Here is a 15,073-nt window from a genome sequence, read left to right on the forward strand (position 1 = left end):
GCCTGCTATTAAACGTTAAAACAGTTCCACCCAAGCCTTAAAATCTGCCAAATTGATACATTTTTGGTTTGCTTGTGTATGTTTTATTTTCACATTAATCTTTGATATGTATATAGTTTAAAAACACCATGGGATGTTTTATTAATTATATTTGTATTACATTTTTGAAGAGAGACAATGTAGGTTTATGTTACAAAATGAGAAACAAGGACACAATATTACTAAAGTGTTATATAAACCCTTTTTATTGTTTAAAATTAATATTCAAGTGATCTAATCCCTAAATCCTCTCTTCGTTTGTATCATGAAGACAGCCCTTCTCCCCGCTCACATATTTATTTCTACAGGAAGAGGTTTGACTTTCTTAATCTTGCCACACAAAGCATCAGGCTCCTAGTTTAATTAGCCATTACAGTTCGACCACAGTTTAGCTCAATTGAATAGCCCTCCATGCCTTTGATTCTGGATGGCAGTGCATTGAGCTGCTGGAGACCTATTCATTAAACCCCTGTGTTTATCTTTCAGGAAACGCCTTGAGTTGCAACACTTGTACTAATGAAGCTGACGAAACTAAATGTGCAGCAACAGCCTGCTCTCCAACTGACAAACTATGTCAGAGCACTTATACCCTCACTGCACCAGGTAAGCTGTGATCACAAGGGGAAAGGTGACTGATACCTGTGTCTCTGTCACCAGCTTGTTCCTCCTCTGCACATTTAAAGGACAAGGGCCTGTGGGTCCACTCCATAGTAAATGTATGTTGTGGTATTTGTGAAGTACACTGAGAGTCTTGAAGGTTGCAGGTTCATGATTACAGTCTGAGTACTGAGAGAGAGGACCTGTTTCAGAGCTCAGTAGAGGCTACAGGGGGTGCTTTTAACTTTGGAGTTTTTTTAAAAAGTCACACATTGCGATGCAATACAGAACATGATAAGCAAAGTGATTTATAAACAACAAAATTAATACAATAGTTAACTGTGTTTTTGCAGACCTGTAATTTGCTCTTTGGCACTTTATCACAGACCTTTTTGCACTGTATTTTAATAAGGGGCTGATATATCACCCAGGCTGTGGGAATCACCTGTGAGATTAATAAAGAGTTCATACGATGGTGGTATTGAGATCTATATTTACATCCATTACATGCAATGGTGTTGTGCATTCCAAGACCCCCTTGACAATGAGAATACATTCAATGTCAATTGATTGCTAAGGGTGTCTGGTGCTGAACCTCGTTTGTTGTACTCCTTTTATAGATGTTCCAGTATCAAAGGCATGTGCTGAGGTTTGCCCACCATCCGCTACTGTGAAGTGCTGTGGTACATCTCAGTGTAACGGTAATGCTAACGTTATTGTTAATTATACAACGGCAGTCACTGAGGCGGCACACTGTAAACGGTAGCTCATTACAGATATAAGACTGTTAAAAATAGTTATAGTCATTGCAGAAAGAGATTGCTAAAAAATAGTTATTGTTCAAGTTAATAGTTATAACTCATCTACATCCAGATTAGACTTTTAGCAGAGATACTGATATGAGATGGGCTGGGTAGAAGTCAATGATAAGGGGAGCACTGAAATGTTCACATTTACAAATGTCATGTAGACAGTAATGTTTTATCAATAGGACTTTATCAATGTTTCATTATGAAGAGATTGATAAACGTGTTGAAACACTATCAGGTATGTGTCTAATTGAGCCAGCCGTAACCCAGCCTCTCCTTCCTTATTCATTGGCTCTCCCTTTCTTGTTTTGCAGTGGACCTCTTGAAATGCTACACCTGCACCGACTTGACAGACGAAACTATGTGTAAAGATATTACAGTCTGTGGGTACGGTGACAAGTTCTGTAAAACCACTTACAAACTAACTGGAACTGGTAAGTAATGATCCCTATGAGCCGGGTTTCTCTGAATATAACAATATTACCTCGCATCTCTCTTTCGTCCATTCCTACTTAGTGTTGGTATTAACATAGATTTTTCCAGCAGCTTCTTTCTAAATAAACACAAGAACATCTTTGCAGCCATCACAAGAGTCAAGTTTACATTGCACTAATGTTTCCCACATTCAAGTTGCCATTCAATCAGCTAACAATAGTATTCAAGCCAGATAAATGGATCTCTACAATCAGGGCTGTTTTGTAAATGTACCACCACCTACAAATCCAAGCTAAAATACTTTTTATTACATGCTTCCCACTGTCTTTATTCTCTAATACAATGTTTGAAATGGCAAGAGTAACAAAGCACTGTGTCAATTTATGAGATAATAGTTATAGAATTATGACTAACTTTCTTTTTGGATTTGTTGATAGATGTCACCGTCAGCAAGGGATGTGCATCAACTTGTACTGTAACAACAGCTTTCCCGCGAGATGAGTGCTGTCAGGGAGAACTGTGTAACGGTAATACAGATACTATTGTAATATTGTTAATAAAATCACTAACAGCTACCTCCTGCTGTCAGTACCAGTCTTCCTTCTCACTGTATATCTGAAACCTGCCCCCAACACACATGCACACCAACTGGACTGTATAAGAGAGTGTCTTTGCAATGTGACCTATAACTTATGCTCAGTAACCTTTGGGTGGAAAATAACTAAGTGCTAAAGTGTTTAAGAGTGTCAAAGGGGGGGGGGGGGTTTAAAGGTCACCGCTGGTGCACGACTTCAGCTGCTGCTAAACTCAGAGCAAAAGCATGCTGTAAGCAAACTGCAAAATCATGAGACGGAGCAGGAAATGGAACAGCACGTGGTAAGAGTGTGATTAAAGTAACGTTCTGTGGAAACAACTCTGCTGAGAAGAATGTAGACATAAGAGGTCATTTTAGCACAGCACACAGGCCTGTTTATCTGTCTGTATAAACTGGGAGTGCTCACAGGCGTTCAGAGAGACAGACTTTTGAGACAGCTTCCATTCTCCTCCCCGAGCATCGTGCTGAGGTGTGCCCAACGTGACTCCCAATGGGAAGGTAATCTGGCCGACTACCTAACTATGGTTTAGAGCCTAGTGACCATTTTAACATTCTAATATTGTTCTCTTCTGATGCATAAGTGCATCGGAATTATACTTTGTCAAATGAATCAGTATTATGAATGTAAGAAATTAAATCCACAACCTTACACTCACAGTCTGCTTTACCACCAGATTTGTTTTGCTTAGCACAAGCAACAGTTTATCACAGCATGTCAATCTGTCCCTTTATTGCATGAGAATCCACACTTTGTTTTTTTTTTTCTGGTCGCTACTATGACCAGGAACAATAAGAGAAGATATATCTCAGTTCAAGGATAAATAATACAAACATTGAAATCCACATTCCTTTCCATTTCTGCTTAGCTGGTTTACCAAGATGATGTCAATTTTCAGTCCTGAAAAAGATCAAAGATGATTTAGAAATGACCACTAAACCTGAGGGAACACAAAGTCATTTGGCTTGAAACTCTCTTCTGGGATGTCACACAGCAATAATTAGCCAGGGGGCAATCAAATCAGTTATTCTGAGCCTTGTATTTGAATAAGGCTAAGCACTAGGAACAAAATAAATTGTATCTCTACATTCCAATGACAGACTTCAAAAACATCATTGATTTTTTGTTGATTTGCTATTTGTGGTTTTATTGAATTCTGACTTTTCTATGATTTTCTCTTCATACTGCAAAATTATTCAAAGTCAGGAAATATACAGTACATTATGTTTAATTATGCCAAAAATGAAATGTCTTTCTACTAGAGACATTTTAAAAACCTGTGTGACACAGTTAATAAATGAATGACCAGACGTATAATTAAAAAGTAAGCAATAGTCACAACTGTTTTGCAGGCCAAGAAAAGAGAAAGAAATATAACAAGCTACTTTTTTTTATTAAGTTATAAGTAAGGACATTATATTACTTTTTTTCTGAAGAAATTAACATGTAAGACTCTGGATTCTACAGAGACACGCAGGCCCTTCAGAGATTTTTGTCCTTAAATCCCAATTATATTTGATTTATATAATCTATACAATGTATTTAAACATTTATAAATGGTGTATCTTTTTACTTCCCACATTATCCACTGTGTTCTCTGGGCTTATTTTGCAGCACCTCTAATCAAGTCTTGTCAGACATGTGATAATGAGAAGGTTGAAAGTAACTGTGCGGAGAAAGATTGTGCAACCCCTAGCTCCTTCTGCCAAAGAAAAATCGACTTCACTAAAGATGGTAAGCAATGAAACTCTCGACATTTCTGCCATCAGTTTGTCTTTCTCCATTTCATCCTGACATTCATGCCATCTCTCGCCTCCTCCAGCTCTGAGTTACAGCTGAGCAAAGTTTGCAATTCTTCTTGAAATGAAAATTACCACCAGTTGCCTGCACACCCATGTGATTAAAATACATCTCTGTTCCAATTCTATTTTTCAGATGTTCCCTTTTATGATACAGTATCATAGTTTAGCCTTCATGGTGTTGTAAATACATTACCTGAAAAAAAGTGTTTGTGCTGTTTTAACGGGCAGTGTTGTGAAATGCACTGCCGTTACGGATTCTGTCCCCTGTCAGTGAGATGAGGTTAAAAGCTCCAAGCTATTTGTAGAACCTATTCTGTCAATTATTCTTTTATGTTAACTGTGAACTAAAATATCACCTAAATTAGCTTCTCTTTGAATGCTACAACTGGGGCCTTAAGAAATATTTTTTTCAGTTTTTTTTTTTAATTATGTAGAATTTGCAAGTGTTTTCGAACTATCTGAGAAATATTAAGGAAAAATTTAGAGTAAGTCATTACTAATGGGACTCTTTTGAGAGTCCTTTTTATCTATATTTTTATAATCTAGTAGATCATCTCTTTTTAGTTTATCTGCTTTTCTTAACTCCGTCTCTAATTATTTCTTTGTATCCTCTTTTTTTAAGATTTGTTTTTAATACATTTCTTTGTTTTACAGAGTCACTTTCTTTTGAGCATATTCTTCGTATTCTTATTCCTAGACCCTTTGGGGTTGCTCTTTTAGTGTGTATTGGATGTGCAGAGGACATGTGTAAATACTGGTGCAATTGAACCTACAAGCTTTACTGTGGTACCTAAAAATTCTATTTATTTTCTTGTCCATCGAAGGTCCAGCTTAATATTACTGTGTATTTCATTTGCCATTTTATGAAACTGGAAAAGAGATTCTTCTCCATGTGTCCAAAACCTAAAAATATCATCTATAAACCGAGTGTATTCTTAAGGTTCTCTTTCCAATTTAAGTAATTGTTCTTCCCATTTCCATGTATGCACTGGCAAAATGCATTCCTAATTTAGACCCTATTGCTGTACCATCGTTTTGTTTGTAATTCTTATCAACAAATGTAAAAATAACTGTTTTCTATCATCTAGTGCTTTTTGACAAGCTTCTAAAGTTTCTTTACGAGGGACACTTGGGTACAAGATTTTACATCCATGCAAAATAAAATTGTATCCTCTGGAAGGTTGTGCTTTAGTGATTCAGGTCTTTTTAAAGATGATGCTGTATCCTTAACATAGCTTGATAATTTCTCACCGTGTGACCCAAGTCATTTTTTCACTGTTTCAGCTGTTATGTGTGTTGGATTATCAAATGTTCTTTTTCCCACAGAATCCTGTTTCTTTAGTCCTGGGGATATCTTTTCCCAAACCAGCTGGAGTCTAAATCTCCTTTTTGTATCCTGATTACAGGATTCCCTGTTACAAAGGGATGTGCAGCACAATGCACTGCAAGTGACACAGCGTCGTGCTGTCAGGTATCGAACTGCAGAGGTAATGCGCATTTTCTTATTCATTGATATTAGTGTTATCTCTTGTTATTCACAGTACAGCAATTACAAAAGAGTGTGCATTAATGTATACATCAGTGCATCAGGGTGGACTTGACTGAAGTCTTTAAAACCATAAATGGTATAGATAAAGTTAGCCCAAGACACTACTTCAAATTTAGCAGAGAGACCTAAATGGAAGTAAAAATACATTTAGAACAGAAAGTAGGACGCACTTTTTACACAGAGTTAGAAATGCTTGGAATAGCCAACCAGCTGAAGTAGTAGGCTCTAAAACTTTTCTTAAGTGTTTATGTTCTAGAACAAGAAATCGTGTTATAAATCATGTTATAGCCAAAATGCTTTTCACACTTGGCTTAGCTTGGATTTTTTTTTAAACTAAGTAGGGATACAGTATTTTCTGTTTTTTACCACTTTATGTTACTTTGTTGTGCAAACGTACATTTCTGGTGGGGGTGTCTTTGGTATACTTGTTTCAAAACTGATGATTCAGTACGACACAGACCCTCCATGCACAACTCATACTGGGTAAAACTACTGCACGTCTGCCTTATTATTGATTGTGTCCCCTGTGCTTGCTTTGCAGTAAACACCTTGAGTTGCCTGCAGTGTGATGCTCAGACTGATGAAACTCAGTGCAAGGCGGGCGTGTGCACTGTAGGCACTTTCTGTCAGAACAGCTACACCTTCACTAACCTTGGTAAGCAGTAAACAGCAGGGTTAACTGTGCAAAGCTGTTTCCTCTGTATGGCTTCCTGCAGTCCATGTTACAAGCCTCTTGCCTTATTGCTGCTGTATAAGCCTCCTTCTTGTCAATACTGACAGATTTATCTAGAAATAGTACATACATACATATTTAAAACGATATTAAAGTTAAAAATAAATAGGCCAGAAGAATAGGTTGTCAAAGGCTTACTTTACCCTCCCCTCCCTGAATTATCTACAAAGCAAAGAAATAAAAAGTCAATAAAGTAGATATCACACTTTTTTTAAATTCCTGCCATTGTCACTTCTTTGCAATAAACAAAGTGGCAAAAGACACATTTTCATGAAGTAATAGCATCACTGAGGTTTATTTATGCCTTTTATGGCTGAACAAGCAAGTGAAAACTCAAATTTAAGTAAAAAAAAAATATAAAATCAAATAAATGAATCCAACTGCTATTCAGTGAGATTTCCTGCTCAAATGTAATAATGCTGGCGTTTAAATTAGGAATTCATTAGCATGTCATACTCTCTAAACAAGCTGGGATCCCTTTCAGGAAATGTACTGCACAAGATTGTATGCCCAGCAGTCACTGGAAACGCATGGCATGTGAATCTTTTAAAAATATAACCCTAGCTATCTGTACAGAGTGTGCAGTACCTCGTGGGTGTGTGGCCTCTAACATTCTCTCTTGTATCTCTATCACAGCCAGCATCAAAGTCACAAAGACATGTGAGTCCGCTTGCACAGCGACCAACACAGTGAACTGCTGCCAAACATCCAACTGCAATGGTAATGCTGACATTGCTCTTAATCACGGAACTAACTCCGGTCTTTCTAGTTTCATAGTCTCTCAGGTATCACGCAACAACCCTTTCTGCATTATTCATTGTGTCTCCTTTGCTTGTTTTGCAGTGAAAGCCTTGTTCTGTTATACCTGTGACAAACAGAGTGATGAAACGCTGTGTACAACTGTAAAAGCCTGCGGATCAGCTTCGGGAAAATGTTCATCTGTTTATGAAACAGGTGTAGATGGTAAGCAATGACTGATATGGGCAGCTTTGGAGATAATACTGTACCCTGTCCTTCTCTGTCTGCCTCTTATATAAATCCTTTCCCTTTCAATGTACATTTTTTTCTGTTTTACTCAGTGTGAACAATTGCAGGCTTGGTGGTCCAGTGCTTAGAGAAAGGGACTTGTTACCAGGAGGTTCCAGGTTCAATCCCAGCTCAGCCACTGACTCACTGTGTGTGTGTGTGTGTGTGTGTGTTACCCTGAGCAAGCCACTTAACCTCCTTGTGCTCCGTCCTTCGGATGAGACGTAAAACAAACGAGGTCCTATTGGAAGGGACTCTGCAGCAGCAGTTGTGATGCATGGTTCACCCTCTAGTCTCTAAGTCGCTTTGGATAAAAGAGTACTATATGATTAATGAAGAACTTAACTGTAGTACAAGTTTAACTTCCAAATCATGCAGTTAAATTAATTGTAGATCATTCCATGAAGCCATTTTGCACCTCCATAGCTATATGCAGATTTAAACAGTGCACATTATAGCACACATGTATTTAAATTAGAAAACATGCTATCTGGTTCTACTTTAGGTTAAAGGAGACTCTTCGTTTCTATTCCTTTTTCTTGGTCCGATGTTTGCACTTGTACTCACTCGGTCATTTCACCTCAGCAGTGTCTTCTGGTTGAAAGCATAATACTGCTGAAAGTGTGTCAGTCAATAGCGGAAGCAGCTGATTGGTTATTGAGTTGAAAGAAGCCAGTGAAGGGGTGGGAACAATTTCACTCTCCTGGTGAAATGACCCAGGAAGTAGAAGACAGTCAGAAAGCATGGCTCCCAAATAGTTTTCTTTAACCAAGTGTAGCACCAGAGATCACGCTGTGAAATGAAAATACACATGTGCTACAACATCTGTTTTTGGCCGTTTGAGACGCATAGATGTGCACTGCCTAGACATTTAATGGAACTCGTTCTTTTAGTTACTTTAAATAAGAACAAAACACACTTACAATTGAGCTCAGAAAAAGTCATGGAATTCATATGATTGATTGATGAAACTTAACATGTTTTTTTGTGCCTGAGCAGTGAGTGAGTGGACTGATGAATGTTTTATTTTGACTTCACTGTTAGGTAAACTCACTGTGACAAAGGGCTGTGAGGCGTCTCGTGGTGCCTGTGTACCCGGAAGAGTGGGCAACAAGCAGACAACATGCTGCGATACGGACCTCTGTAATGGTAATACCAATACTGCTAATTTCACTGTATTTACTTAACCTCTATTCCCACTGTTAAGACAATTGCCTCTTTTAACGAGCTGAACCTAGCGGCTTGTTAATCAGCTGAATCCTGGAGGTTCGGGCACAGCCTGGCTCGTGTCAGTAGGGGTCGCTATAGAGGTGGACTAAACCAGAGGATTTTCCTCCCCAACCCACAGGGACGCAAACAGCAATGGGCAGCCACGCTTAGTACCTCAGCACAAACAGGATTTGAACTAGCATGCCATGCCTTGTGAATGCATGCCATGCCCTCGATGTGGCCTTGCCTTATCCCCCTTAGATATTTAAAGATATTTCAAGAGTTCATATTACGTGGTACTGCACCATGATATTCTGTGCATCCCCCTATTTACATGTAAAAATTTAAAGTTTGACGTATATTGGGGCCCCAAATAATCCTTGTCCCTGATACACTCAATACAGTGTGGGCCTTATTTAAATTGTGTTAACCAGGAGTATTTAATTGCTTCCCCCTTTTTAAATCAAACAAGTGCTTTTGTTTTCCAGCTAATTCAATGGCCCAGTTTCAAAGAGCCAGTTTCGCACTACTCTTGGACTGCCTTACCTAAATTAACATTAACTAGTCTGAAGACTAGTGCTAATCAGGGTCTGTGAAACCAGCCTTAAATGTGTTTAAGTTCAAACACTTAGGAAATGGAATGAATTCTAACGTGCCTAATTAGCACAAGTGATCTAATGCCAAGACTCCCTTATTTGCATGCATTTTATAGTTGAGTTTGGAATGCGCAGACGTTTCAAAGACAATGGGAACTGCACTGTTGGTTCTTGTTAGCCAGTCCCCTAACAGCAATCAGTCTGTGGTACAGTCAAGATACCAGGTTGTATCTGTATGTCTTTTGCATTGTAATTGAAATGTTTGCTAATGATGAACTTTTTTACAAAGAATTGTGAAGGTCTGGAACCAACTCCCCAGTAATGCTGTTGAAGCTGACAGCCTGGGATCCTTCAAGAAGCAGCTTGATGAGATTCTGGGATCAATCAGCGACTAACAACCAAACGAGCAAGATGGGCTGAATGGCCACCTCTCGTTTGTAAACTTTCTTATGTTCTTAACTAAAAAATAACCATCGCCTGTCCCTCCTCGATGTGCAATTATTACACAAACCCTCCTGCATATTCATTATCTCTCTCATGCTTGTTTTTCAGTGCCAGTTTTGAAATGCTACACTTGCAACAAAATTAAGTCTGAAACTGACTGCACTACCTTAACTGCCTGCGACTTCAGTGTCGGGTTCTGTTTTGCCTATTATGATACAAATCCAACAGGTGAGCCATTACCATACAACTCCAACAGGTGAGCCATTACCATACAACTCCAACAGGTGAGCCATTACCATACAACTCCAACAGGTGAGTCATTACGATACAACTCCAACAGGTGAGTCATTACGATACAACTCCAACAGGTGAGCCATTACGATACAACTCCAACAGGTGAGCCATTACGTTACAACTCCAACAGGTGAGCCATTACGTTACAACTCCAACAGGTGAGCCATTACCATACAACTCCAACAGGTGAGTCATTACGATACAACTCCAACAGGTGAGCCATTACGATACAACTCCAACAGGTGAGCCATTACGATACAACTCCAACAGGTGAGCCATTACGATACAACTCCAACAGGTGAGTCATTACGATACAACTCCAACAGGTGAGTCATTACGATACAACTCCAACAGGTGAGTCATTACGATACAACTCCAACAGGTGAGTCATTACGATACAACTCCAACAGGTGAGCCATTACGATACAACTCCAACAGGTGAGCCATTACCATACAACTCCAACAGGTGAGTCATTACGATACAACTCCAACAGGTGAGCCATTACCATACAACTCCAACAGGTGAGTCATTACGATACAACTCCAACAGGTGAGCCATTACGATACAACTCCAACAGGTGAGCCATTACGATACAACTCCAACAGGTGAGCCATTACGATACAACTCCAACAGGTGAGCCATTACCATACAACTCCAACAGGTGAGCCATTACCATACAACTCCAACAGGTGAGCCATTACCATACAACTCCAACAGGGGAGCCATTACCATACAACTCCAACAGGTGAGCCATTACCATACAACTCCAACAGGTGAGCCATTACCATACAACTCCAACAGGTGAGCCATTACGATACAACTCCAACAGGTGAGCCATTACGATACAACTCCAACAGGTGAGCCATTATGTGTGAGTGCACATGTATTTACTATGTAAATGCACAGTAATTAGAGACACTTCATGGAAAGTTACCATTTTGACTATTTTGTTTAGATAGCATTTATAAAACTATTACTTATACCCTGCAGATTTATCCAGCTTTTAGGCATTTATAGAAATAAACACCATTGTTAAAAAGCATACTAATATGCTGCCCAGTACATGATATCACATTTGCAATCTTAGTAAAGTTAATATCTTACACATGAAAAGAAACTTCTCATTACACCCAACCCCCCACACAGACAGTACTGGGTTAAAGAAAGGTATAGTCTGTCTGCACCACTTTCTTATTAACTAAAGGGGGACCTCAACACACACTGAATGGCTGCTAAGCCATGCTGTATTATTTGCTTTAGCACACTCTAGAAACAACATCACTGCTCCATCATTTTTTTTTCTTTCTGTGCTGCTGGTCAATCCAATGGTCTTGCATAACATCACATTCTAAAGAGTAAGTAGCAGGGTTCTGAAAAATATAGCATTGCACGTCCCCACGTGTTGCTACAACTGTTTAAATAACTCACCTGTCATTTCTCTTTTCATTGTTAACATCCTGACATATTTTTTACACTTCTAACTTTAAAGTCTGTTTCAAAGCTCTTTTTACAATGTCCGCTCTAGTGCACTGATAGTGGCAGGATTATTGCCCACATTGTCAAACCAGTAACACAGCAATAACCATCCATGATGTGGTACGGAACAGAAAAGTCAGGGCACTTGTTCGGGTTTATTAATTTTTTATTTTATTGCTCTTCCTGCAGTGATTTAGAGGACAGATCTCAAACCCCAGGGCACTAGAGCAGACATTTTGAAAAGAGCTTTGAAACAAACTTTAAAAAGTTAGAAGTGTAAACAAGATGTCAGGATGTTAACAATGAAAAGAACTGACAGGTACATTATTTAAACAGTTGTAGCAGCACTCGGGGACGGGTAACGCTATAACGTTGTCATTCTTGACTGAGACAAGATAGTTCTTGATTTATATAGGTGATAAAGGCTATACAGTAGACTGAAAACTAACCAGACTCTCACAGTGCAGTGTGCTTAATGCAACCTGCAGAGCAGTGACTGTTTCCAGCACCACTGTAGGGGTGATTTCAAGAAAGGTTACAAGAGGCTGTTGTGGCTGCACACATTCACCCTGCTGGCTGCATTTCAGAAACACTAATATTCTTGAGTGGGTGAAGGCTAATCATATTCTTTGAACCCGCTCTTAGGAACGACCGTCAGAAAGGGCTGTGACAGAACCTGTGCCCGTCTTGATGATCTGTCAAGGAGGAGAACTTGCTGCACTACAGACCTGTGCAATGGTAAGACAGACCCTACATTTTTCAAAAACACTTCCACAAAGAAAGAGATGATTCTGTTTGTTTAGATGAGTAGGTGCTAGTGTAACAGGGCGTAGGCTGGGCGTGAACGGGCGACACCCGGGCACCGCACGCGAGCGTCTTAACCACAATGCTAAAACAGCCGGGCTCGTCTGCGCTCGTGGTTTTAGAGCTTTTAATCTCATCTGACTGACAGGGGACAGAGTCCATAACGACAGTGCATCTCACACCCGTTACACTAGTACCCACCCTGGTTTTCCCTGGCAGATCTCAAAAGTTCTGTGATACCTTGAAGGTTCTCTTGCCTCAATCCTACTTAATTTGCCAAATCAGAATCAGAAAGTGTCCAATGATCCTGAAAAGCCATGGATCAAAGGTAAGATGCTTCTAATAGTTTTACATCTTGTGTTTACTGTGTTTCTTGTGCTTGTTATGCAGAGCCTAAACTGAGTTGCTACACCTGTAATGGACTGGCAGATGAAAAGCAATGTACCACGGTCACAGCATGCAGTGCTGAAAGCAAGTTCTGCAAGACAGTTCGCAGCACCATTGCAGGTAAGCATCCTCTTAACCCCAGCACTAGGGATTGAAATGAGTGATCCACGTGCGGCTTAGAATATAAACATGCAGAATTCATAACAAAGATCCTTAGCACAAACGTGGACCAGAGGTTGTTGGGGTGGATTATCTGTGGAGAGATTAGGAGAGGTAGGCAGTCAAAAAATAAAAAAGGGCAGACTCCTTTTTTATATCTAACCTGGCCGTGTTTGTAGAAATCACATCTCTGTATGGCTGGTCGCTCTAACTTTCTGGACAGGTTATGTTTTTGGACAGATGGTATGTTACTGTTGCCCCTTGAAGAGACCTCACAGGTTGACTGGAGCTCCTGACTCTGAAGCAGTTGGGATGTTTAAATCTTTGCTTTCTGATTGGAGAACGCACTTAGTCTGGGGGAAGGTTAACCTTCTTTGTAAATTCTTCCTCTCAGGAAAAACGACTGCTGTCACGAAGACCTGTGAGGCCACTTGCACAGCATCGAGCACAGTCTTCCAAACTGTAGAGTGCTGCCAGGCCAGCCAGTGTAACGAATACCAAGAAAGGGGTACAGGTGCGTCCCCGTCCACCCAAGCCAGCTCCCTCCTGCTGGCCGTGTCGATCAGCCTGCTCACCATGCTGCTCAAATCAGCATGAGAGGATTCTACCACCAAAAACTCTGAATGCAATGAATTGGTTGACAATACAATGAGTCATTCAGGTTGTGAAAGATATACATTAAAAACAATTACTTAGGTATTTAGTACCAGAGCATATATTACACAGTACTCACTCAGGTGTTATGTGGTAGCTATAGTTTAGTTTAAAGGGAAGGAAGGTAACTTTGTAAAGAATTATGTAGGTGGGTTGTAACGGTAGTAAGTGGCACCAAGGCTTAGTTTTCTGTGCTTCAGTGTACGCAGTCTTGTCACTAAGCCCCTCTTTCGTTGTGGTGGAAATCATTTGTTTGTTTGTAATTTAATTGAGGATTTATATTTCAAACAACTGCCTGACATGAATTAAAAAAATAGAACCAAAACCAGAACCAAATGATAAGAAACACTAGAAAGGGGGGCCTGTGATAATGCTGCTCCAGCTAATGCAAGGCCACAGAGAGGAGTTTCTTTAATTCTGGGCTTTGGGATTTCTTATAGGACTTGTACTCTGCAGTACTTACTGTCTAGCTTGTGTTTCAGAATATGTTGTTCATGTATCGTGTTTCGTACAATAAACAATATTTTTCTGACACTATCATTGTTAAATCAGACCTCTTTTTTCTGTGTAAATGTTTTTTGTCTGATACTCAGAGTTGGGGGTAACACAACGCATTACTGTAATGATATTGCTAATATTGCATTCGATTTGTAATGGGAGTAATAATATTTATTACCTTCCACAAAACAAAGTTACCTTTTCTCTGTGGTACAATTACAATAGTGGTCTTTTCAGTTGTAATGATAAACTGCTGTTGATATTCTTTACAGACGCACCCTCTCTTTCTACTCTGTGCTTCAGTAACCGAAGCTCCTTTTGATGCAATACAACAGGGACTATTTAGATTTATAAACAAAACGTTTAAAATAGTTTGACTGAATGTGCGCTTTGAAGAACTCAAAATTGCATGCATATGAAACACACTGCAGTATAATTAGCACATATTATATATCAATGCATCTACAAAATACCCGTGTGCATCTATTGTGTGAAGTCATTTTATCCATCTTTTCTATACATCTATCAGTTTTTTTACTTCACGTTTTCATGTTTGGACTACAGCTGTAAAATGCCATTTTCTGGTCTTTCTACACTTTTTTTTCTGCAAACCTTCGTATACCCGAATGTTTGAATATGTCCTGCAAGCTCATTTTCTGTTGTACAAACCTAAATACTATAAATTGACGTTTTGATTCTCGAACCATCAGCGCTGAAGGTTAATTCAGCTTTTTGTAGTAATGTTAAGGGTTAGGATTTTAGTTCTGCAAGCCTTTTAAGAAAAAGAAAAAAAGTATATTGATTTGAATTACTTCTATTCTTACAGCTTTGTTTAGGAAATACATTCTTTTCTGTGTCCTTTTTAATGTTGAACCCTTGCAAATTAACAAAACATGTCCTACTAATTTAGACAAAGCCACCAAGCAGTAAATTATACTTGTTTTACTCTTTTCACACTGAACATTAGA

At 39.2% G+C, this 15,073-nt stretch overlaps 1 protein-coding gene across 1 annotated transcript; it reads left to right on the top strand.

The window, feature by feature from the left end:
* Positions 1-530: 530 nt before the first annotated feature.
* On the top strand, positions 531-14,144 carry LOC131723271 (keratin-associated protein 10-1-like). Its single transcript, XM_059016907.1, has 14 exons — positions 531-642; positions 1,257-1,337; positions 1,760-1,879; positions 2,318-2,407; positions 4,088-4,207; positions 5,682-5,762; positions 6,366-6,479; positions 7,194-7,277; positions 7,401-7,520; positions 8,628-8,732; positions 9,941-10,060; positions 12,249-12,341; positions 12,798-12,914; positions 13,348-14,144. The coding sequence occupies exons 3-14, from the start codon at positions 1,807-1,809 to the stop codon at positions 13,548-13,550; spliced, it is 1,320 nt and encodes a 439-aa protein (XP_058872890.1). The 5' UTR covers positions 531-642; positions 1,257-1,337; positions 1,760-1,806; the 3' UTR covers positions 13,551-14,144.
* Positions 14,145-15,073: the final 929 nt, after the last annotated feature.

The sequence above is a fragment of the Acipenser ruthenus genome, chromosome 54, assembly GCF_902713425.1.
Source record: "Acipenser ruthenus chromosome 54, fAciRut3.2 maternal haplotype, whole genome shotgun sequence".
Classification (NCBI taxonomy): Eukaryota; Metazoa; Chordata; class Actinopteri; order Acipenseriformes; family Acipenseridae; genus Acipenser; species Acipenser ruthenus.